The 26,642-nt window shown below is 39.2% G+C and overlaps 1 protein-coding gene across 2 annotated transcripts in view; it reads left to right on the forward strand.

Annotated features, from left to right (window-relative positions):
• Positions 1–14,551: 14,551 nt before the first annotated feature.
• col5a1 (procollagen, type V, alpha 1) overlaps positions 14,552–26,642 on the forward strand; it is a 66,570-nt gene continuing 54,479 nt past the window's right edge. For both annotated transcript variants that reach the window (XM_026298285.1, XM_026298286.1), the window contains exon 1: positions 14,552–14,960. In XM_026298285.1, the coding sequence (XP_026154070.1) occupies positions 14,846–14,960 (115 nt within the window). In that variant the 5' untranslated portion in view covers positions 14,552–14,845. The remainder of the gene's footprint in view (positions 14,961–26,642) is intronic.

Raw genomic sequence — 26,642 nt, forward strand, 5'->3', positions numbered from 1 at the left:
ATGTGTTGCAGTCTGTTCACTGGAATCAAGGCTGATAAAAAGTCTTCAAAGTGAGAGTGGTTAAGAGGCTGTAAAGCCAAACATATGTTTTCTATATAAAATTATTGGACGAGGTGAAAACACATCAGCCAGTTGGCCATTGCATTGTAATTTCTTGCTGCTTTAAATGACAGTTTCTTGATGCCTTTATTGATTTTTAGCTCGGCTCACTCTTGCTTTTCCCATCTGCCTAATCTAGAGTGTTTGGGTGTGTTTAGTGATTGCTCTCACATAAGCAGAAATAACACACCTTCACAGATCAACACTACTGCAGTGGCAACTGACCCTGCGCTTTGTGTTCCCATCAGATAAATGCCACATGATACCATATCCTGTGGAAGAACTGGGTTGCATTCCTCCACTCCAGGTCCAGATGGTCGCAGAATCGGTGCCAGTATGTGCTGCAGGTTTCTGGCAGTCATGGTGGCTCAAAGACTTATTAGCACACATTTCATTGTGACTCTGTGTCTTTTAATGACTACCTGCCTGTGCTTAGACAATATGATGCAGATACACAGCTCAGTGAATTCAAGATTTGCACCTCCATTGTACGGTCGCACACAACATGTCCATACCGTTCTCTTGTCAGCTCATAGGTTACGAGTCAGTTGGCATGCTGGGCACATCTTATCTTTAGAGGTTTTTAATGAAAAAAGCTGCTGGTGATGAGAGTGAACCAAAACAAACCAAACAATTAAACAATGACTTGCAGCTGATTATAAAGCACTAGAACCCAAAAATGATAATTATCTGTAGGTGCGTTATTGTGAGAGACAATAATGTCACAATAATTTCACATTTTACGCCCTGTGATAGCTTTTATTATTTTATTTAACAATTTTATTTATAGCCAGTTTAAGGTATATGATTTTTGTAAATAAAAGACAGATATCTTTTAGGAAAGGTTACAAAGCATATACAAATTGCTTGTGATAAGACGTAAGACGTATTCTCCTGATTGGAAGTCTATCCTGTGCCCTGACCACTACACCCTTATGTACATACGTCCGTTCTGCTGTGCGGCTTACTGTAGAGGGAAACACTACTTCCTTCCTTTGTACTGAAATGCTGGCACAGGAAGTAATTTCTCATGGGCTGTAATTTTTAATATTGATTATTTATATGTGAAATAATAGATCAGCTCTGTCCTCTTGAAGAGTGTGCTCAGTCAACTGCCAAGCTGGAGTTTATGCATTTGACACGTTGATTTGTTGATGTTGCAGAGGAATGATCTTTACGTGGGATGAGCATGGACCTGCTGGAGGTACAGTGGCGAGAAAAAGGATGTCAGCAAAACTATGTGCCATGTTAGACTCAGTGACCTCCTCCCTTCATGCCATGCTGTCAGTGTAATGAAGCTCATTCTGTTACCAGCTAATTCCATTGAGGTGTGCCAGGGAACGCTTGAGGCACTGATCTGTGCCAGAAAAGCTGATTTGTTGATCTGGCTGTCTGTCTATCTGACAACGTGCTTAAACTGGGCACTATCGCACTCTATTTCTGATCAGGAACTACTTGCTGTCTCTTTTATCTGACTTTTTCACATTCCTCTTTTGAGTCTTAGACATAACACATGTTTTGTACTTCAGTCTGAGGCATCTGTCATTCATTTTGAAAGTATTTTACATGGTACTTAATATTAATTCCTTCATCCTTTCTCCAGAATTCATCTGTCCACTATGTTCGATATCACATTAACTCTTCTCTGCTGTGTGCCTGAACGCCACAGATGCCAAACTACAACAAAACTGACCACAGAAAATGTGAAGTCATCTTGTTTAATTCACTTAGCTCATTATTTTTCCCTCTTTCTTTGTGAAATGCAGATTACAGACACACACTTTGCCTGCCATGGTAGGCTTTTTAACAAGTTTCTGGGTGTACATTTTCCTCAGTGGGTTGCATAGCTTACTAACTGCCAGCAACTCCCAGCTGAGAAGACAAACCTCTGTGCTCCCTTCCCTCCCCCTCTCCCCTCTCCTTCCCTGTGGCCTCCCACCCTTCTGGTAATTTTCTGAAGATTCTGGAAAGTGCTACCTCACTCTTTCTATAAACCCCCTTTAAACAAGGCAATACTTTATGTGTGACTCTCTGAAATGTTTCCACCAGTGCAAAAACTGGATTGTTAAAGATCCTGTTCATTTGTTCAACCACACTGCAATACTCTGAATTTCCTCTTCTGTGTTTTTGGTGGAGTCATTGCAGCTGTTTTGTTTAGAGAGGAAGTGGCTGACTTTGGAATTACTGGATTCAAGAGATATCAGACAGAATATAAATTAAAGCATCCACGACTCCTATCTTTGCATCTAATGAAAAGGACAATCTCTGTCACTTTTTCACACATACACACAATGTACACACACACACACACACACACATCTAACATCTGCTTGGAATGTGGTCGGGGCAGCACTGCAAACAGTATGAGGGAGAAGCCTGGGTTCACAAAGAGGAAAGAGATCAGTAGAGAGAATATGAATGAAAAGGAAAAGAAGAGAGTGCAGTGCAATGGGCATGGAGACTAAAAACCCGGAGATGATGGTCTAAAAACAGATGATCTAGAATAAGCCTCGTCAGAGCCCTGCACATATGCCTTGAGAGTGCAGCACGCATCGCAAACACACACTTCAAAGAGCAGAGCTCAGGCAGGCCAGGAACAGTCTAGACACGCTTTTCCCATCACACCATCCAGCCCCTCTCTGTTCACTTTGGCCTCTCCTCAGTTTATTTTCCATATATGTGTCCCTTTTGGACTTTGTCACTGATTTTAAACAGCAGTGACTTTTCTTAATTAATCTTTGTAATCACACTTGAAGAAACAAGACTCTACAGTGAAATTAGTGGCTGTGAGGTTGTCAGCTAAACAATAACATCAGACCATCAGCTAAATGGCACTAAGCACAAAGTACAGCTGAGACTGAGTCATTCATTTTGCAGGCATAAATTCCTGTACAGTGTAATAATTAGTGGAGCACTGATCTTCTTGAAACATTTCACAGGATAAGTAAAAACTTAGACACTGACACGTCAGTGGTTCCCCAAAGTCAGTGGTACACGTCTGCTGGGGAATGTGATTTGCATCAGAATTTCTGCAAATCCAACATACAACTATAGCAACATCTCCCTGGATGACTACAATTTTGATGTATTGAGAAAGGACTAATGTGGTGGACTGACCAACCAACAGATCAACATTTCCATTTCTAGAGCCATGGCTATTGTGGCCAAAATACTTCACTAAAACAACAAAAAGAGAAAAACCGCTGGAGCTAGACTGTAAGGAAGCTGTTATACTTACAAAAAGAAATAAAATGGAATGAATTGTAGACAAGAGTAGATGAGCGGCTTACAGTTAACTAGTGGGAAAGTCCCCTCTCCCTACAGCTCCTTCTCTCACCCTCCCTCCCCAGTGGTTCCAGTCCTAAGGGACCAGGTCTGAATGGGAGCACTGGACTGAATCAGTGTCAGACACTGAACAAACACTAGGCCGAATATTCCACTGAACACCACAGACACGTTTCAGGATGGTTTTGTCTCCATTATATGTCCATCAGTACTGAATTTTAACATCTACAGCGTATGTCTTGTTTATGGAGTAAATTACTTAATTCTGAGCCAGTCTGTTGTAGTCTGGAGTTGTATTTGAGGAAAATCTTAACAGACATTTTTGGTCATTCAAGTTTTTATGGTGTGGGTGTGTGAATGTGTCACCAGCCACATGAAACACCCAATCACACTGGGAGTTATGACGTATACTTTGCCCCCTGGTACCTGTGGCTGTCTGCATATTTTTAAACATAGTCTGTGCCCATCTGTGTTTGAAGATTGATATCAAAACAGTTTTAAACCATATGGGTATTCCCACTAAACAATATCAATCTTTACTAAATTCATCCCGTTACGACCCCCAAACTCTCCACCTCTTTCTCTGTCCTCTATTCACTCCCTCTGTTCTCTGCTGAAAAACAGACCCTCCTCCTGTTCTCTTTTTTTAACTGTGCGTTCACCAGGAGACATCTGGATTTCAATTGCAGACCATTACATGGTAACAGCTCCAACTTTTATGATCTTATGGAGAAGTGGCAAGTAACAGCCGGAAAATGATAGACAATGATAGATAAGGAGTGGTATTGCTGCCCTTTGTTGCTTTCATCTATGCCTTGACAAATAATGTGATTTTTAAATTTACAACAGCAAAAAAATCACAACAAAAACTCACCGCTGTTCTGAGTCTCCTTTCCAGAGATTGTTTTTATCAAGACCCATGAGCACTTCGGCATGGATTGCAGTATTAAGATTTTCCACAGGCATGCTGCCAAACCTCAATGAGATGTTTGTGATGAATTGTATTAGATGGAAAATGTATTAAACAGGAACGAACAGGGAGATTATTAGTGAAATGATGTGCAATGGAACAGTTGTGTGCATGTATACATTTTATGTGTGTGTGAGCCTGCTACAATTTACAGAGGAGCAGGGATGCTTGTATAAACATGCATTATCCCAAGAACTCCATTACTCTTTCTATGTACAGCAATGAAGTAATGCAGGCGAAAGGAGGGAATTACTGCTGTTTAAATTAGTATGTGTACTTCAGGTCCCCCTGCCTGCATTAAGCTCAGTTTGGCTGATAATGCTCCTCTTTAATATGTTCATCCATGCATACAATAAGCATGGGCTGCTCTTAGGTAATAGACAAAAGGGCTAAGGTGAGAAACATTCATCCCCTAACATACCAACAGGAAATAGTTTACATGTCTGAATTGGGTGCTTCTGGAATTCACATAGTCCCATTACCTGCAGCAGGACATAACCCTATGATGCAGGGTGTGTGTTATTTAAGAACATCCTTTGGGCAGATCTGGGATGGGACTAAGATGACAGGAAGGTTAGGGTCAATCAATCAGTCCATCGGTCCTTGAGCTCTCTGACCTATATTTCTTAGGAATAAATTGTTGTTAAAGTTGAACCTTATGTCAGAAGAAAAAAAACTCCTGCAGTTATATAAGCAAGACTTCGTGCTGGAGAGAAAGACACGAAAGAGACAAAATACACTTAAGTGTCCCTTTTCTAAGATGGGTTTGTTTTGTATCTTCAGTGTCTGTATCCAATCCCTCAAACTGGCCCTTTTAATCTGAGAAGTAACTGAGCCAATGGCATCATGACCAGTTAAGGGAAAATAAATGGAAAAAACATGACCACAGGCTGCTGGAGTCAGCAAATCTGACTGTTTCCAGCATTTCCTGAGTGTCTCAGTACTTTATACACAGCAGATCTCATGAAACTGCATGAAAGGTTACATTTGAAAAGATGTTAGGAATGACAAACAAGACTAAGACTGTCCAGCCATGTTAGCCTCCCCATTCAGATATATTCAGCATTTAGCGTAAAGCACCCATAGGTGTATACACTTAGATGTGGCTTAGGCCGCTGCCCTCAGCAATATGTCACTACAGCACAACAGTGTTGTGCCTCTTAACACATCTTTAGTCATGAAGGCAGGAGGTCTGTTGACATTGAAAGTAATAATAATGCATTGAATTTACAACCAAATTTTCTGGCAGTTTTCTGGCTTTGTTACAAAAGGCTGTATTTACAGTACACTCTGGGAATCTACATGCGTATGGCATCTGAGTATTCCCATGCTGTATTAATGCATCTCCTTCCTACCAGTGTTAATTTTGGCACCTGATATTAATTTTAGGTTTGGCCTTTTAATACAATGTAAAGGACTATAGGTTTTGGTAAATAGTTTTGTTGTTCGATTATTGCTAGTTGTTTAGTCTAGTGGACTAAAGTAGTTTAGTTTTAGTTATGAGTTATTAGTGAGATTTAGTTTGTTTTTATAAATTTGCATTTTAAGACTACAACTGTCACCGGGTGGTTAAGCGTAAAAATATAATTGACAGAATATATCTTTTGATTCAACAGAAGTAAGTATTAACTTATAATCTTGTGCTGTGAGTCACTACAGAGTGAAAAAGTGAACACCCTTCCTGAAGATTTTCTTCATTAGGTGGGTGGTTTGATATATGTCATGTTACACATTTATCATGATGATTTGCATCATCTGTAGGTTAAAAATTAAAACAATGCAAACCTTGATGACAGTAACTGCAGATATTAGTCATTGTGGTACAGGGTGGTACTACTACTACTAGATTGATTGACAGTTTCATCCAACCATCCATCCCAGTTTTAAGATACTTCAGTATGGAACAATGTGGTTGACTGAACAATAGTATTAGTAGTTGAACAGAAAACACACTGTTTCAATATGCACTAACATGCCAACATTTTCCAGTTTTGCATATATGAGGGTTTCCAACTGCTTAGGCATCATCTGGCAGGCCACTGGGGAAGATGATCTCTTAGAACATTCAAAACCACAACAAAGCCACAACAAACCAACAGAAACTGAGATATAATAATAAAAGATTTGATCCATATTTCAGGACACACCTTCCTACCCCCCAGTGGCATCACCATTGCTTCATCTTTACCACTTCAGACATGTGATGTGGGTATTAACTCTGAACGGAGCCACACCCACCCAGACTCCAGCTGGCCTGAGCTCTGTCTCCACTGTAAAAATTCCAATTCCATCGTGGAGTCTCTGATTAGCATATCCTGCTGGCTCTTAATTATTACAGCCTGTATGTGATGTTTAATTTATGACATCAGCTCTCCAAAGAAAAAATAACATAATCTGGGACAGAGAACAGCGGGGCCAATGTAAGCCAAGAACAGGGGCTGCATGCCACATGTGAGTCTAAGGTAGTGTACTTTAGTGGTAGGTTGCCTGCAAAAGTCAACTGGAGTCCAGTACAAGCTGTTTCTCAGATGTTGACAGAACACTAGGGTTGTTCAAATGCATGCAGTGATACAGAGGTAACATTTACCCCTAAAACACATAACATTTGTTTGATATCTTTCAAATAATGGGAACATTTAGTTCTTCAAATAATGTTGATCACTTTATTATGTGGTTCATTTTTGTGTTATGCACATATGAGTGCCCATCCCACATGGGCTTGTAAAAGACCAAATGTAGAATGACAGTGGTGCAACAACAGTTTTCAGCCAAGAACAAAACTACTTACATGAAACATTACCCTGCAAGCAAAGAACTTTGTCTTCCTGGCCAAACTCACCAAATGAATTTGGACATGAACAGATTTATTTTGTATAACACAGCTCGGGTTGTTGCCATTAACCAACCAGAAGAAATCTGCACATCTGAAGGGCATTTCATTAAAGGTGTAGAGTTAAGAGCTAGATTTTCTCCCGTTAATGCTTTGTAGATTAGGAATAAATAATTATGGCCCACTCTTTGGTTGCCAAGTCATTACAAATCTTTTTGGCTGAAATATCCACCTGAAACCCATTCCATGGAAGAGAAGGCACACAGGGCATTTAGACCTGCAGTAGAAACCCCACAAAAATGCACATTGCTCTATACATACAAGGGCAATTTTACAGAAACACAGACAAAGTGGGTTTCTGCTAGTTTGCATAAACTACAGCAAACAGTATCAAACAATGATCAGTGTTAAACTGATTCCAAAGTGTACTGGATGTTCACTGAACTGCTTCATGTTGGTTTTCAAGCCAGCCAGCAACAGTGAACACAACAGCTGTGCAGGCAGCTCACAAGCATGCCAAGAATTTTGGTCATTCTGTATCCTGCCCTCGTCATGTACAGCTGATCACTCAGATACACAGATTAAAACACACACCTTGTAATTTCCAGCATCGCTTATGTACATGTTAAATATAAACCACTTTGTTACTTCTCTTGATTATTAATACATCAGCTTTTCAGTGTTGGAAAAATGATCCGAGATTCATAAGGTTTTGTCTCATTTTGAAATTTGTTGTTGATGTGCCACTAAATTGTGCCGTGGTGTTTTTATCACACACACATGCTTACAGGATCCATCTCTGTGATGCACATCACTCTGAGTTCTTTGCATTATTGTTGTTTTTACTGAACATCCAACATAAGGTATCGTTAAACCTGACTGGTTCTGCTAAAGCAAAAAATATAGAGAAATATGGGATGTTCCGTTGTGCTCATATACAGACTGTAATGCAGGTGGCTGCATTTCTTTATTATTTATATCCTGGAAGTTTTCTTTACAGGGATTACACTACAGATTCAAGTGAGGGCTATTCCTCCAGAGCAAACACACAGGCCATGGGATGCATGCCAGCCGGGGATTTGCACTCAATTGATAACTGGCAGCTGGTGAATTCATGACAACGTGTCAAGTGTGTAAGTATGTTGTGTATGTGGAATGGAAACTTGTCTGTGTGTTCATAAAGAGAGTGTGAGACTGTGTGTATGGGTTTGTGCATATCCAAAGTTTTATGGTCTAGTCTTGATGTATTACTCTCTTGCGAGCAGCTGCTGAACACTTTCACATGTGCACAAGTATTAGGTACTCATAATAATATTTATATGAGCTTAGTTCTAACTAAAGGCCAGTGGAAACTCTCTGTCTTGTGTGTATCATCATTAAAACAAACACCAAAAGTGAGTTTATTTTATCTATTTAGGTGTCTTTATACACCTGCAATGGATAAGCCATAAAAGCAGTTTTATTGTAGCTTTAATCCATTCCTCTATGGGTGCTTGTTATTTCTGCATATTTCTGAAATGGAATAAATGTTGTCAATAACATATAGAAGAATTTAGACAGACAGAATTTGGATTGTGCTTTTGATTCTGCATTGTATAGCTGACAAGCATCTAGGTTTGGTTGGTTTGTTGACTTGACTGGGTAGTGATTAACATAACCACAAACAACACAGCAGTTCTTTGGAAACTTTATTTTGAAGAGGAGACAAAAACAAGACATGAGATTCTGTCTCACTTCAGTTCACTAGTGCAGCAGATTGTGCCAGTTTCATGGTATAATATGCTGATGGATCCACTTATCACCGAGCCACAAATATCAACCTCATGGCAGGGCTAGAAAAAAGTCATGGACTCATTGCAATAAATAGAGTTCATCTTCAGGGTACCATCGATATGTGTATCAGATTTGAAGACTTCACTCATCATGCTGATAGCAACTTAGTTGTTACTTTGATTTGAGATGGTTCAACTTTCAGTTTTCAACTCAGATACAAGATTATAGCAGGACACAGATTTATAAAAAGTCTTTAGGTTAGTTGCCAGGCCACAAGATTTTTGAGTGGACTGAAATGGAAAAGAGTCTGTGAAGGTGAAATATCAACTGCTCTACATTTTTCAGATTGTCAGGGGTTGACTTTGGCCTTTGCTATCAGAAATATGCTTATTTCCACTTTTAAAATATAGGCATACTATTTGATAAACAGCTTAGCGAATTCCAGCAGCAATTCTGTGGAGTCAATTTTAAGACCATATACCAGGTAAATATCAATTTGAGTTCTTTTTAACAATTTTTAAATATTGGCCCATAGTCTCACATCTAAGGCAGGGTGTTGTAAAGAAACTCACCATACATACAGATAACACAGCTTTGAAAATGATTCATTCTTAAAATCTCTATGAAATCTATATTATGTTTTATATATATATATACATATGCTAATAGAAATACACACATACACATATGTATATATACATACTGTTCCACTTACATCATAAAGTGAACTCCTCTTATTAAATGGATATATATCAGTAACTTGTTTGTGTAGTGTCACTTCCTCAGATCTTGTGCGACGGTCAGACATCAGCAGTGAGAGAGGAACATAAAGAATGGTCTTGTTAAAACACATGGGCATGAACTGTCTTCCATAATTACAGTCACCACTACAAACAGACGACAGGGCGGAGCTGAGCTCGTGGGGAAGGAGACATGGTTAGTTAATTCTTCAGGCGACAGGCGACAATTTTGTCACATTTGTTCTTGTTGCTTTAGTTGATTTGAGTCCCTTAATTTACCAGAGTGTCAAGTCTCTTTACTGGAGGACTGAATATGAACCTAAATCTGAGCAGACAAAATGTAAAACAGCAGTTTTTAAAATTAAAAAGCTTTGTCTTTAAAGTCAAATTTACTTAGTTAAGGAAAACATTGCCAGTTATATGTGTTAGTGCTTAGAGCATTGCCTGTGCAGTCAAACATGACCTTCACTGCTAAAGAGATATTAAACTAAACCTGATGCAGGCCAACAAAGTACAAAAGTCACCTACTTTATTCTACCTACACACTATTGTAGGATGTTATTATTCAAGGATTACTGTTGTGCTGTGCTCTCTGTAATAATATGTAAAGGATCTTTTTAAGAGGCTATATGACTCCCTACAAGGACGGCTGGACTGTATTGTTAAGCAATTGTTACTCGAACAGGAATAAATTCGATGTTTATTGCAAATATTTTTAGCCAGGAATTGTTGTGGTAATGTGCAGTGTTCATGTTCACTGTCATCTATTGCAATGATCTGGGTGATCTGGGATTTTGTGTCTTTAACAGTTTTTGGACAACAATGGAGCTCTGTAGCAGTGATGGGTAAGCTACCATGAGCATGAGCAGACAGGTGAGAGCGGCTCATCAAACACTAGTGTGTTTATCTTCTCTGATGACAATGTTGTGTCATCATCCTAAGTGTATATGTATAGGTATGTAAAATGTTTCTTTCTCTTGAGACTCAACAATCATGTTTCTTAGTGACAAAACATTTCCTTTTGCATAAAATCTGGCACTGGATGGAGTCACACACTGTGGAATGGAAAATTTGGTGTCCTGCCAGGTCAAACAGGCTTTTTCATTGTACCGCATCTGACAGCTCCAGGGTCATTTTCTTTCAGTGTTTCTATTGTTTTCTTCAAGATTACCAACACTCCTACTCTATCAGAACCTGTTAAAGTTTTTGCAAAGGCTTTGTAACGTGATTCGATGAATAAAAACCTGTCATCATTAGTGTTTCAGATTTATATTTCATTTCCCTTTGATTAGGATTTAAAAATACAAAGTTGTGGCTGAAATTGTGGGTTTACTCCTAACTGCTTGTGCACTTGCTTCCTTTGTATTTCACGACTTGCATCTGTGCCAGGGAACACACAAAATACAGAACGACATGTAAACGCCCTTTTATAACTCCCAGATTCTTGTTCTGTTGTACAACATCCTACACTGTGTAAAAATGTAATGTCTGAGCTGCCAGGAGCTTCCCTGTGCCAGGATGCACCATTTATCTAGTCTTTTAGTGTGCTATATTTGAATACCCCCCTCCCCCAAGAAACTCCTTAAGAAACTATCATTAAAAGGAAGCCACACAATCAGCTCCATTCTGTAATTCATCTCCATCGCAACACTTAAGGTCTTTGAAAGATTATTGGGTATTTGTGAAATGATTGAAAGCTGTGAAATGCAGTTTTAACTATATGTAATTCAGCTTGGACAAAGTTTACCAGTTCTTGACAAATGGAATGCAGTTGTTTACAGGGAACCTGTAGCTGATGTGCAGACACAAGCTCCTGTCTTTGTATTCTTGTCTTTACAGTCCTATAAAAATCTCCTTCTTACACTCTCCATGTTCTTTTAGAAGTACTATCATATTAAAAGTCAGCAAAAGAAAAAAAGCAAAACAGTTATAGTTAGCAGCCAACACGAAGAGTCCACAGGTTTTGTAATAAAATATACTTGACTTAATATATAATGATGTTGTAGTTAATTTCAGAACTACAACTCCACAATGTGAGGGCTTTACAGGAAGTAAACAGGAAGTACAATGTTGACATGAAGCCACTAAATTAGCTATGGTCTTCAACAGAGGTGATCCTGGAAGGCCACTGCCCGGCTTATTTTCCATCATTGGAAGCTGGAAGATGCCATCTCAGAGGAGAGTGGAGTAGGGGAACCCAAGGTGAACTGGTATCTTCTAGCATCTGATTGATGATTGAACACACCTGATTAAGGTAGGGGATAGTTGGGAATACAAGCAGGAGCATGGATTGCCTGCCCCGGTTTACAACATTAACCTTCTTTTTCACACTCTTTTAATTTATGTTTCCCCTATTGAAACCTAAAATTATGCCAAATTTTGTAGTGCCATTTCCTGGTTCAAGTATCTTTTATGGCTGTACAGGTGACTATTGCTAGATACTTTTTCTACCAAAGAAAACCTAAAAACACAATGAATCATTTTCTAGAGGGCTTTATAGGATTTATAGATGTTTATTTGAGCTGGACATGCAGATAATCACATCCTGGGAAAAGGTAAGTCACAGTGAAGCTTAAAATATGTGCAACGTGTGTTTTTTTTCTACTTGACTCAGTGTGACACAATTTGTGGGGTCTACAGTGTTTTTCCATGAGTTGTCACCGCCTCTGCGGTAGCAAATGTAAAACCTCTGTGTAAATACAGCAGATGCTATTTGGTCATATTCATTACATTTCATTTAAACCTTCCCACGTTACCTTGCTTATAAACAGTTTTATTCAAGTAAGTACTTCCACCAATGACTGATTTAGGTTCATTCATATCCAGCCTGGTGGTGGTGAAAGTGGATGTCAACAAAGAGGAAATTGCTCTTAGAAACACTTGAGCACAAAATCCCAATGTCCATCTTTGTTTTTTGACTCAATGACCTATGTAATCTTTTGTTTTACAGAACGTCTTCAGTATATTATTGTCTGAAATGAAGCATAGCTGTCAGTTGTCCAGCTTATGTTAAATCACCATGTTTTTGGTTAGTAGACATAAGTGAACTGCGGTATTACTAAGTGCAGGGCTTAGGCCATAATTTGACCCATACATTTGACCACGTAACCATTATATGGCTAAGTGGTCAGTTTGGAAAGGCTGGTTTACTCCTGGTGTAAATATCTTCTCCCCTGTTGAGGGCAGGCTTTTCATTTCATACAAGCAAACTGAAGCTCTAACACCTTTAAACACAAGAACGTGTACGCATGGTAATAGGGGTTACCTGAGGTAACACATGGTTAAACAGCAGAAGTAGTTACTGTCTGTACCCTGAAGACATCTGAAAGGGGGATTCCAGGTGTATTTCTCTGTTTGCTAAGTGTCTGTCTGTCAGTGAATGCATCCTTTGTCTGACGTTTTGAATTGTGAATACGGCTATGGACCAGTCATGTTACAGTTTGCCTTCTTTGTGTTGAAATAGGTCTTATACATTACGGACTTTATATCTTCTGAAGCTTTTAAACAACCTTTACTAATAATACAGCAGGATATTAAAGCTGCTCCACATGGACAGTCCTCCAGTGTGTAACCTGTCAGATGTGACCACGACTGCATTATTAGTTTACTATGTTTAAAAACACGTTTTATGGGGCAGTTAATGGAAGTCTGCCCCCCACTGGAGCAGCCATGTGACATAAAAGACAGCTGCCACTTTTTGCTGTTGAGGAAAAAAACAAAAACATGAGCTTGTGTCTGAAGCTCTTTCTAAAAGCCATAAAATAACTGCATTTTTTTTTATTTTTCTTTAATATATCTAAACATATCACAGGAGCAATATGTTTTTTGAGGCCACATATTGTGGACTGACTGCTTTTTCACAGTAGACGGATGGTGTTCATACTTTTTATACATGATACATGTATCATTACCTCAACTGACTCATTGGCTTTCAATGCAGAGACATATTTTGGTATTTGTTTGTGAACATTATAGTGTAATTGTTAAACTCTGTGGAATAAACTCACATTTGGCTTTTTCAAAATGTTGCCCTGGGAACCAGAAACCATCCATCCATCCATTTTCTATACCTGCTTATTCCTTAACCAGGGTCACAGGGATCTGCTGGAGCCTATCCCAGCTCTCTTTGGGTGGAAGGCAGGGGAACACCCTGGACAGATGGAACCAGAAACCATAGTCCTTTAATCCTCAGTTGTCTGTGTCAGCTGATTTGTGGTAATTTTATTACAATATATGCACAATGGCTTTATATTAAGACTAAAATATATTGAGACAATTAAAAACAAATGTCAGCTTATTAAGAGGATTCAGAGCGAACACTGCCTGTTGGTTAAGTCACTAAAGCAGCAGTTTCACAGACTTGGCTTTAGACCCTCATTTTAATAAATCCCAGTATATGAGCTCTACATTAATGATTCACCGAAGCAATTAATTCATCTTTTGGACACAGGGTGCCAGGTCATTATTATTAGGCCTGTAAGTCACAATTTGCATTTTTTTACATTAGTGGTGCAAATTCTCAGAACAATTTTTCAAGCAGCCAGTTCTTGAAAACCAACTCAGATGAAGTGAGCCTAGATGCAATGAGAAATGTGCTGCCTTCGTTGATCATTTGTCTCAGGAGCAGTTTGCTTTTCCCGCTCTGACCCTGTCCTCAGTGGACTCCATGGAGGAGAGTTCAGAGCGCACAGAAATGTAGGCGTGAAACTTCCTCCTCAGCTTCTCTCCCTCCCCTGGCCGATAACAGGGCAGGCTCTAATGTATGGACCCCTCTGATTTGCCCGGGTTTCCTGTCCGCTAAGTGACTGACAGCCTGGGGGGAAGACCTTTTTTGTGTTGCCCCGTTGGACTTGAAGGGGCTCTACGTGACGACTGGAAGGGGGCAGCGCTTCAGATCGGACGCGCAGCGGTGCAGGACAGTTCAGAAGAGCAGAGAGGAGAGGAGCAGTGCGGGAGAGACGGCGTCCATCCGTCAACCAGCTGGAGGAACCTACACCAGAAACCCATATGGCTGCTTGAGAAATAACGAAATACCCCCCCTCCCCCTTTTTCTCTCTTTCTCTGGGACTTTTGGCTTTTAGTAGTGTCCTTAGTTGTTGCGAGTCTAATTAGTTGCTCCAAGTTGAAAAGTGAGTCCACTTGCAGTGGATGTCTGTGGCGGTCATGGATATGCATATAAGATGGAAAGTTAAACGGAGGATAAGGGACGCCCAAGTCACTTTAGCGGTGATTCTGCTTTTTGTCACATCGCAAGCAAGTTCAGGTAAGATGCAGCTGTGAGACTTGTGGAGCTGCGCTCCGCTGCAAAGTTTCTCCCACTGCTCAGATCGCTGTGATGTCCGCCCCTCCTCTTGAATTCTGTCTCTATCTAGGTGTTTTCAAGTTTTCAGTTTCTGAAACTAACTTGTTTAAGTTTAAAAAAAAAAAAAAAAAAAAAAAAGATTGCAAGTTTTATTTTTTTTAAAGACGGTGTTCTTTTGACAGTGAACTGCTGTGATGTGGATATAGAGGAACTGATCCGCAGGGTTTTCCACTGCAAATTCCAATAGCTGATACAGGTCTGCATGTATCAGCTTAAAGTCTGTCCGTGGCTATACGTTTATCTCCATGCATAGTGAAATGATCCAGTGCATGTGTCTGCATCACAGTTCAAATGTATTGGTCACTTTAGTGAAGTAAGTAAAACTTAACACCTTTCTAAACGCAGATTATACACATGGAAGTATGCACATGCAGCCTGATGTGCATGCACAGCCAAAACCAAACTGAAACTTTCACATGCACATACGTGCGCACGCAAATTGGTATTAGTACAATATGTACATTAATTCCACTATTGTCACCTATCTGCTAAAATGCAGTCGATAATCCGGTCGTGCTCATCTAGAAGTAAAAGAGTTAGCAGAAAGAGTTAGCAGAAAGGGGATATGCGGTTTTTGTTTTGCATTTTGCAGACTTGTTACTCATGTAAGTCTGACTTTGCTTAGAGCTGTGCAGCTTTTTCTGTAGCTTTTCCCTTTTTTTGAACTGATGAGAGGGATGAGCATAATTTTATAAGAAGGAGGGGGTTGTAGCTCGCTTCAAGTGGAAGGGTGGAGACGCCTTAAGGTCTCCAACATCAGGATTTAGTTTCTAACGCACTGGGCCCTGTGCTAAGGCTCAAAGCACCACAGATTTCATTAATGCATTGAAAAAATATCCTCATGCTTCTCAACAGTAAACCGTTATATGGGTCAGCCAGAATAAATGGTATTTGTAACTATTTGAAGCCCAGTCATTATACTGTGTTTATGGTAATAGTAATTAAAAAATAATAATAATCATTAGGTACTGTTGTGTCTCAGAAGTCAGGCAGCAGGGCAGCACTGGGGCTGGGGTATGGCTTACATGTATTATTAGCACTTTGAATCTCCCTGGCATAGTTGGTGGTCTTTCTGTCTGCGGGCAGGCTGTGACACAGGACTTTGAGGTGAACAGGTGGCTTCTTCTTCTGTATGCTTACAGTTACAAAGCACCTAGGATTGTGCTGATTGTGTTAATATGATGCAGTTGTCTACAACCAGATGCTGAACTTAAGCTCGTTTTACCGCAGAAAAAGTAGAAATTATGATAAACAGATGCAGCTGAAGTTGTTTTACAGGCTCAACCTGGCCATACTGTTAAGCATTTAAAGGAATTACTGCAGCTTGTTTTTTTGTTTTTTTTCATGCTGCCTATAAACACTGGTTGTTAGCTGAACACAATTTAGGTCACTGTGTAACAGTTGGATCCAGATCTGGGTTGTTTGTGATGACAGAGGGGGAGTTGGACTGAAGTTTTGGTGGGATGTTAGTGAACACAGGCCTGAAATCATTTTGATGCTGCCGGCTGGGTTTGATCATGTTTTAAAACCAACAGAGAGCAATCACAGCCTTGTAAGTGATCCTCAGGGGTACTGGTACACTTCCTGAAACCTGACACTCAACACATGTTGAATTGGAAATGCTTGATGACAGAGTGCTAACAACATGCTCACTACATGACAAGTTTCATGTGAACTGATGAACTAGTTCTTAAAGTGTAAGATTTTAATTTATTCATGTTCAGTTAATCACTTCTTAGTTAAAAGTCAGTTTTTGTGTTAATATTCACACTAGTGTTGGATTATGGTAAAATATCATGTTTTGCGTGTGTGTTTGTTAGTGTGTATCTTTCTCACCAGCTAAGACAAATGGCATTTACAGGCAATTATCCAGTTTCTCAGCAGTAAAAGATTAATCTTGACCCAAACCAGATGACCTGGTAGCCTAAGGGGAGACCTGGATATACTTTATGAAAGCTTAGGAAGGCATGCCAAGAAACACCGTCAGGGGTCATCTGGTACGATATAACAAAGCATTAAAGTGTAAAACCAGAACAAATGTATATATTCAGTTAGTTTTCTCGATTTCATGTATGCATTCAAGATCTAATTTTGATGATAGTGAGCTATATATATAGATCTTTGCAAAAATGTTTGACACCCAGTATCATCATCTGATAAATTTGTGTATTCTTAAAATTCAATCCTGTAGCTGCACAATGGATTGAATTAGAGATTAGAAAGTCATTTATCATTTGATAATCAGGCTTTAATATAAATTAAGTTATTCTGTAAAAAAAAAAAAAAAAACTGTAAAAGACAAATAACATATATTAACCACTCAAATATAAAATAATTAGTTTTAGTTAATAGGACTAAAAACTAAAGTGCATTAATTTTGTTGGTGATTGTGTATCACCACCTGAGGGCAGTAGAACCAGCTGTCAACAAAACATGGCCATGTCACTGTCCTAATTTGTTACACAAGCAAACTGTTTCCTACTTACACATCCAGGAGACACAGGGCAACTGTACCATTCATTTTCAGTTGTTTCTGTTCATGTGCCAAATGAAAATTCACTTAACTTTTAGCACTACTTTGGTCTCCACTAACTCCACAGCAAAATATTGCTGTCTTTAGCTTGGTAACTGTGTCACTGACACAAAATGAAATGAATCAGTGAAAAGACACTATAGTTAGGTGGTCTGTATTAAAATATTAGCTGAGGAGTTTAACTTCAAGGCTGTGCTGTGCATTTCACCTCAGAAAGCTAAGACTAGTCAGATATTACTTAGCTCCTGTAGTTAATGTGTGTGTAACCTGTTAGCCTAAAATGTTATCAATTCCAATTTTAGCCACTGACAAACCAACTCGTACAAAGAATAATGAGATAAATGAAAACACAGTGATGCCTTTATTTTCTTCGGGGGTTTAATCCCACCCACCCAACCAGATGGTTTGATGTTCACAGTTACATTAGTTCGGAGGGAATCATGACACTGAATTAAGTTTAGTTTCATTAGAGGGAGTGAGTAAAGTCCAAATTTCTTTAGGGAGGTTATTTTGCCTTGCCGTTACTTATGAAGCCTTACTTTAAATGTCTTAAAAGTGGTAATAACAGAAGACCCATAAGTCATATAGGTTAAGAATAAGAGCAGGGTCAGAGTTCAGAGGTGAAGATCAGGGCTTTCAGGGGTAGGTTTACAGTTTTATTGCCTGGAGAATGGAATTCTTGCTATTGAAATGTCACTGCCCTTTGTTTCAGTGAATTTGCTGCTGACTCTTAGAGATCAAATATTTTCAGTCAGTTTTGTTCACACTTACTGTAGTTTCCAGCTAGTAGTGATTTTCAGATGTCTGACTAAATAACATCAATTTAAATGTAATAGAGCAATCTGAACTCCTAGTGTGGGCTGTTTTGTAGCTGCAGACCAAATCTGGCTTCTCCTCCAAATGCTTTTCCCTTCTAATTCTGCAGAGGTCCTTTTAAGAGTTGACTCTGTTGAGGAACTCTTTTCATAAATCTTAGAAAATCTGCTTTGTTTTCATAATTGAACCTGTTTTTTGGATGGTATTTGTCAAAAATTCACACAGGATTCGGATCTGCATGTGCAGAGTACTTTAGTCATCAGAAACTGACAAAACATTCTTTGAATAGCTCATGCAAATTAAAACAAGGATGGATTTTGGCCAGAGTCACTGGCAGTGATAGAGGATGTACTGAAAGGACCAGCAGATATGCCAAGGAATTAGGAAATATGATCATAATGTAAGCATTATGCTATACATTAGGAGCTGATATTTGTTTTATCACTGTGTATGTTTTCAAGGGATAAACAGAAGAAGGCTTTGCTGTTTCACTGAGCGCCTTCACATCTGGATTTGATAAGTTCCATTGTGCTGTCTGCTAAGCCCACCAAAAAGCCAGAAAAATGTCTTCCAGATGTTTTCTTCCAATTCTTGGTGGAACAGGGCACCTGAAAAAAAATACTGTTGCCTTTTTTTCAAAAGAAAATATACTATTCTGTGCACGTTTTAGAGAAAATTCCTAATTGAATACCATCTACAGCCTTATAGCTAAGTTTGTATAACGAATTGCAGAGTGCCTTGATTTTCTGATAGGGTTGCACATATACATGCAGGGTTATTAAAAGGGTCTTTTGGCTTAAGTGAGCAAACGTTATGACAGGGTTAAAGGTCATACACATCTGGCCCACAGGTGTTTTTCATTTACAGTCCCTAGGCTTTGGACAACTCCCTTCCAAAAGGAATTTATATGGATTAGTCAATTTTTAGCCATTTGTCAAGTTTTTCATGAGGCCAGTTAAAAAAAGCTCATGAAAGTGAACGAATCCTAAAAGAACTGAAATATTGCGTAACTTTGTGTGTTTGACATGACACTAACCGATAGCTGCCCAGCGTGATGCCATAGAACTGAGTTTAGTCATTTTCTTAATGTCTTCTTCTATTATTCATATGACTGAAAGGACAGTGATGCATTTGTGTGCTTGTTTTTCATATAGAACAGTTGGTTTTAGTGAGATGGTCAACAATGTTACTGTCAAACTAATGCAGCTTGGTTAGTGGTGAGAGGCAGACAACGAAGTGAGTTGTCATACCTGTATATGGTGGTAATGAGGTTTTAAGAGTCAAGAGACACTGACATTAGTCAGTCCTGTTTGTAGTCATCTTGCCGTCGCACATAATTATAATCGTTTCATGGGGTTTCTGTGGGTTGTTTCTCACTTTTAAGTGGCAATGCTGAGGTCATGTCCAACTCAGTCAGATAAGTAGTGGTGTGGAAAAAAGTGGGTTCTTGTGTGCCTATTGCTGTGGCTCTGAGGAAGGAATCTGAGTTAGCAGGACTGTGACGAGAAGCGGTGACCCTGCAATTGCATGTGCCACTTCAGCCTGTAAATGCAGGCATTGTGGAAAGGACTCTGTAAATCAGCTCTAATGCCTGATAATAACATGGGAGATAAAACAAAGTATGCAGGACAAGTTTCTGACCCCATGTGAGAATTAAGGCGATCCTTTGTGTAGCACAAATACTGCATTATTTGCCACATCCTGGACAGTCTATTCCTTTCCAGACTAATTAAGTCAAACAATGATTTTGAACTGATCAGTGGTGCTCTGTATTCATGACACAATGTGCTTGATTTGAACCCAGTCGCATGAAGTTTTATCTAAAGATGTTTCTTGCCCAACTCTAGTATCTGCCAGAAGATGACAAATATGGATTATTTCATCTCCAAAATCACAACAGACAGTAACAAGGTGTTATTCAACCACAGAGACAAAAAGGTGCAAAATGGAGGCATTGGTGTTTGAAATGTCAGCACAGACACTAGTGTTAATTTTTTCACGATTTTGATTTACTTTTCCTAGTTTCTCAGCTGTTGTTTTTATCGTCTTTTTGTGTGATACTCCTGTAGATGAATTTAGTCAGTGAACTTTAGAAACAGGTAACTGTAGATGACCGAAAGTTACTAAATGTGAGATGAATGTTTTTAATGGTAGTACGATAGACTAAATCACAAGTTGACTTCGAACAGGCGATATTTTTGGCAGCAGAGGAAACAGTTTTACTCAAGGGCTTCAGTATTTGTTCATTGATGTAAAATGTAATATGCTTTGTTCACGTTCTCCCTTCAAAATATTATAAACACTTTAGTTTTGGTTTAGTTTTTGTTGTGAGAAATATATCTTCAATGAATATTTTTCTTGCTAGTTTTCATTAAGATGGGAAAAAGTTGGATGTGCTGCCTCATGGTGCAACTCCCACTGCTGTTTGATTTTTAACAGTATGCTTTGTTGCAGCATGTGGTGCATGGCGGAGTGAAAAGTTAATTCTCGTCCAGGCTCACAAGCCTAGTATTCACTTCAGCTGGGAACAGTGCTCGTCTCTGTAATGGGGTATTATAATCATTGAGCATGGAAAGCAATGTATGAGTCATCCTTTCCAACCCCATTCCCCCTTCCCCAGCCTGAGCTTAGCCACAGCCTGGGCTGTAGAAGTACTGAGTGTAAGCATTTTTCCTACTAGGAGTAACACAATGGTTTCTGGTCACTTCAGAAACTTTACAGCAGTCAGTTGTATTCTATTTTTACTTTATTAGGATTTATTAGCTTTAAATTAATTAAAGTTGGAATGGAAAACCAGCGTTAATGTAAGACAGAGTTATACTTATTCTGCACTATGTTGTAATTAAACCAGAGGTTTAATTAATTTGGTTTTGTGGCAACAAGGAACCAAGTTAGTTTGACCACAAACACTAGTGCTGAGACAAGCTGAAGAAAATTCAGGAACCAGACTGTGCCAGCAGAAAGAAGTGTTGGAGCAATGCTGTCTCTCAGAATTTATGATCTGTATAATGCTAATTTACAGCAGTAAATGAATTTTGTTCACTTACACATTACATGAGTCTTTCTTTCTGTCTATTACAGTGTAACTGATGTTTCACAAGTCACAGAATGTTGACACATGTATACAATAAGATATTCATTGGTATTATTTTATTTATGCAACATGTTATTTATACAAAGTGATTTCCTGCAGTATAACATCCATCCATCCATTGTCTATACCACTTATCCTGTAGAGGACATAGGGTGACAGGTCAGATACGCTCTGGACAGATCACCAGTCTATTACAGGACTGACACACAGAGATAGATAACCACACCCATTCACACCTACAGGCAATTTAGAGTCACCAGTTGACCTGACCTCCTAACCCAGAGTGTGGGAGTATCCAGAGAAAACCCACTGGGACACAGAGAGAACATGCAAATTCCACACACAAAGGCCCTGATCTGTCAGCAGCTTTGAAACCAGAACCTTCTTGCTTTGAGGTGATGGTACTAACCACCGCACTGCCCCACACAATACAGTACCATAATGTATCAATTAGAAATCGATAACACTTTGTTAGCATTATGTTTACTCACAGCAGGTGGTTAAGTGTAGGTGAAGACTGTGGTATTGGTTATGTACTGACGTCAACAATGGCTGGAAGCACAAGATTCCATGTGTTTACAATGTTTTTTTGGATTTTACAATAAAACCTTCAAAGGGAAAATAATTCAAGCAGGTTATTTATGATGGAAACATAACTGGCAAAAGAAAGTTGTTAGTAGAGAGCTCTCCATGTCCTCTTAAAAAAATATTTTTTTCCACTTCATTTCACTTAATTGGGGACTTGAAATCAGTAGCTGATTTTTATGACTTGGGTGAAGCAGCCTAATGTCAATTTACTTGCACATTAACCTCCATCTATCCACAGGGTTGATGTTGCTCAACTACACTGTGGTTAAAGTGTCAATTGATGATGAATTGATGGCTGACTTGGCTGTCATTTTAACACATGCACATTATTTGGGGTCACACGAGATGGCAAGCTTTTCACAACCTCGGGCTACACTCACAGTCTGTGTTATCACTATCAGAAGAACAATCACTGAAAACCTAAATGTTCCTCTTTTTTCCACTTTTATTTTCTTTCAATCTATTGTCACTCTTTCCACCTCACTGAAGCTGAGCCATTACTTTTTTAAATGATTATTTTTACACTCTGCCATTGCTGGCACTGCTTTAAACATTTGCACATCTTAAAATAATACCGCATTTGATGTACGATTACATTTACTTCCTTTTGAAGTTAGCATTCGGTGTTTTCTAGATCTGACACTAGATTATATCTGGCATTTTTGTTGTTTTTATCTTTTTTAAAATGTGCTTTCTTCTGCTATTGCTACTCTCTGATGTTCATTTATTGACCATGTCAACTGGGTAAAAACATTTGGTTCATCACCAATCACGATGACAAGGATCCTTGGAGAAAGGCATCTCAGTGAAGTGTTGGAAAGTGGTCCACTTACAGCAGGCTTTTTAGGCCTTAACCATTGTGGAGAGTTTCTTCTGTTTTAGATTCAGTTTCAATGTTTTGTGCCTGTGTATTGGTGCTGCAGTGAAAGCTATCCGCATGGCTGGAACAGGAGGAATAGGTTCTGTAATGTCGGGGCTGGAGGGCCCTCTTCTATCATACATTTCTCAACTGTCAGCTGTTGAAACCACATTTGTGGTGGAGTGACAGAATGAGGAAAAGACTTCAGTGCTGGTAAAGGAAAAAGAGACAGAAGGAAACTAATGGAGCTTTGAATGCAAAGCTAGAGAGTGTAATAAAACAAAGAGGTGATAAGGAGACAAAGATAACTGTGCTCACATATCTAGCTAAAAAATAAAAGAGAAATGTGTCGTGTTTTGGTGTAAAATGAGCATTCAGTGGTGTTCTGTGGAATCTTGATTCAATTTTTCCATCTTAGTTTGTGGTGGACAGCAGACAGTGATTTATCTTTGCCGCTGTGAGCTGCAGCGTGTAGACAGTGAAGTAAACCATCTGGTATTCCCGCTGTTAAAGCAATAAGTCCTGCTACAGTACTGAGCCTCAGAGTACACATGAGAAGCTTTGGTCAGACCAACTCTGTTCTCTGGATCGTCTTTCAGGTTTGAGTGCTTGTGTTCTTCTGTGTGAGTAGGTTTGAATATCTGCAGGTTTTAAGTGGATTTTTCTGTTTGTCTATTTATGCACGTGTTTCTCCCTGATTTTTTTTTTTTTTTTTTTTTTTTAATGGAAGCTGGTATTGATCTTTGGAGATCTCATCATGAAATATCAGAATGAATTGATCACCACCACTGAAATGACGACACCTGTTTATATTAAACTCTCACTCTTTCCACTCCTCCTTCCTTTGCTTCTTCCTCTCTGCTACTACGTTCACGTGCAACACTCAGCTGAGGTAACTGAGTCCTGAGAAGTCTGGATTAAAGTTGACCCATATAATAAAACTTAACCAATACTGGCTTGTGAGATCATTTACAGATTTAAATTCTTCTGGTGCCAGTGTAAACAAAGTTGTTGGTTGCCTGTCAGAATTATACAAAAACATTTTTAAAAATATATCTATATATACTTATATGCATATTTTTCCACCTTTTATAGCCACAACTGCCAATAGTCATGCAGAGATAGTGTGAAATTATTCATGTATAATATCTATCTAAAGTGTAAATACCTAATAGCCATTTTAGCTTTCGCTAACTTTCACATGCGCTTCCATAGCTGTGATATAGTCTTCATAATTGTTTGTGTTTGTACAGTATGTATATACCTTTAGTTTCAACCTCATCGAAAAACGAGAAGCTGTAATTCCCAATAAATCTCTGTGATGGTGGTTAGACAGTGAGCAGGTTTAATTAAGCTGCGGTATAGAGGTGTGTCTGATTGCTTGCCATCCTGCTGAATGACATCCCAATCAGGTTTGTGCTTGCATTAGTTTACTCATGTGTTGCCTGTCTGCGGCCGTGTTTCTTCCCTCACAGGATATCCATGCAGTATTTGTAATGTGTTCACTCTAGCAAATGTAATGCCTGCAGTATGATTCTCAGATCTGGTCACATGAATCCCAGAAGCAACAACTTAAGGTCAGTGCTGATTGAGGTGTGCCTTGTGTTTTTTCTTTTGTTTTTGTATTCTTTGACCTGATGCTTTGCATCAGTTTTTATTAAAGTTCTCCACTGTGTTTCGTAGCAAACGTGGTTTACTCCATCTGTAACAAACCAGCACTTCCGCAGACCTAATAGTTAATACGCTTAAGAGATAAAACATTCTTTAGGTCTTGTGTTAGGATCCAGGTGGCTTACATCCAATTTCCCCAAAGGGGGAAACCTTCTGTTATATAGTTAGTCTTTGTGACATTCACTTAACAACACCTACTGTGGGATATTGATAGTTAAATTAAGTGTACAATACATTTTGCAAAGATTTAACATTACCCTGCATGAGGCACTGGTCATATTGTGTGTTGAACTCAGCAAGAGTGTGTTTTATTGCCCGTGAATGTCACTTTTAACAAGAAAAATGTCTCACTATTTCTGAGAGTTACAGGTCAAGTAATTAAAATCAGAGATCTTTTTGTAATCTGTATTCACATGATGCTCCAGCTTCATAGCACTTGGCTTCAGTTAAAAGTTTTATAACACAATCAGGTGAACTTAAAAAAAAAAAAAAAAACTCTTACACCCTTCCTGTCTGTGATGCACTCTAGGAGGGGGAAGTTTCTCATTGGGCATTCTTGTTTTTGGCAGTGCTGGTTTCCAAGAGAGGCATGGTCCTCTTTATGGCTCCTAATTACTCCCTGTCCTCAGTGCCAGGTCAAGCATTTGCCTGGAGAGTCAGGCCTCGCTTCAGGAAGGGTTGGAGGAGGAGGATAGGGGGCAGTGAAAGAGGGAAGAATGTTAATCCACCCCCCATGAAAAAGCCTCTAATTCACTGGCCTAGCACCCCTCCTCCTGTCAAATGACACGATGCTGTCTGGAGTCACTAAGTATTGTTACAAAGTGTGTGTGTGTGTGTGTGTGTGTATATGTATGTGTGCATTTGTGGAAATCGAGGGTGTTTGGATAGGTTAGGGGAATGGGATCCACCACAGTCTTGGCACCGAGCCGAAAGCAGGATTTTGAGTCTGGCACCCAAGCTACTGTTCAGAGAAAGAGTGGAAAAAAAACGTAGAATGAAAGAGCAGAGAGTTAGGGAGGGGGAGGTATTTGTAAAACCACCTTATGCCCATGTTTCTCTGTAAGAGCTGACTGTAATAAAACACACACACATTTACTGTACATTTTACCTGTTCATTAGCCTACACTAGGCTGCAACCTCATCCAACCCATGTCTGATCCATGAAAGGCTTAAGTTTATCTCTGTTTATGTTTGAAATAGGGAACATGGGGGTTTCATAAGTTTTCATTATCGTTATCGGGCAAGATGGGGAATTTCTTTATTGTATCTATGGTAAATAACTTATTAACTAGATACTCTCTTTGGTGCACTGTCATGTCATGTAGTGTTGTAAATTAATTTGCCTGTGCTCAGCAGTGGCCCTGTGGCTGATAGCAGCATTACAGATATCTGGAATAGTGTACCATTATGTTGATATGGGCATTTTAAGGACAACATGAGGCAAAGGAAACATGAGTTTTTTATTTCCACATAGAAAAGCTTTCAAACAGCACGGAAGCTCATAGGATACGTAGTATTTACATTATTGCTTTTTGTGCTGTGCTGTGCTCTGAACACAAATGTACACAAGACCGTGTTATATAAACACTTTCTGTGTATGTTTGGAGAACCTGCCTCGTGGATGTGAGGGGCTGCGGTCAGAGGGAGCAGTATTTTCAGCATCTAGTGCCAGAGGTGTTGGTGTCTCGAGGGAATTCCATGTTAAGTGGCTAAACATCTCAGCTTAACAAGGTGGGACTGAGACCCACACCTGTGGCTTCGGATGTGGTCAGGAGAGTTTCCGCAGGAATGTTGACTGCCAGTTACAGGCTGAATGAGTGTGTGCCAAAGATTTGATAATGTTTGTGTTTGTAACTCCCTGAAGGGCTGGTCTGACGTTGACGTTTATTTTCTTTTTAAGACATTTTTGCTCTTTGCATTATGAATTTATTACGAAAAGATATTTGTTGTTTCAGATGGGTTATTGATTCTGTTATTTTGCTGCTGGTGTCTGGACAGAGACATATTATGTTCTCCTTTCAC

This window comes from Mastacembelus armatus, chromosome 12, assembly GCF_900324485.2.
Source record: "Mastacembelus armatus chromosome 12, fMasArm1.2, whole genome shotgun sequence".
Classification (NCBI taxonomy): Eukaryota; Metazoa; Chordata; class Actinopteri; order Synbranchiformes; family Mastacembelidae; genus Mastacembelus; species Mastacembelus armatus.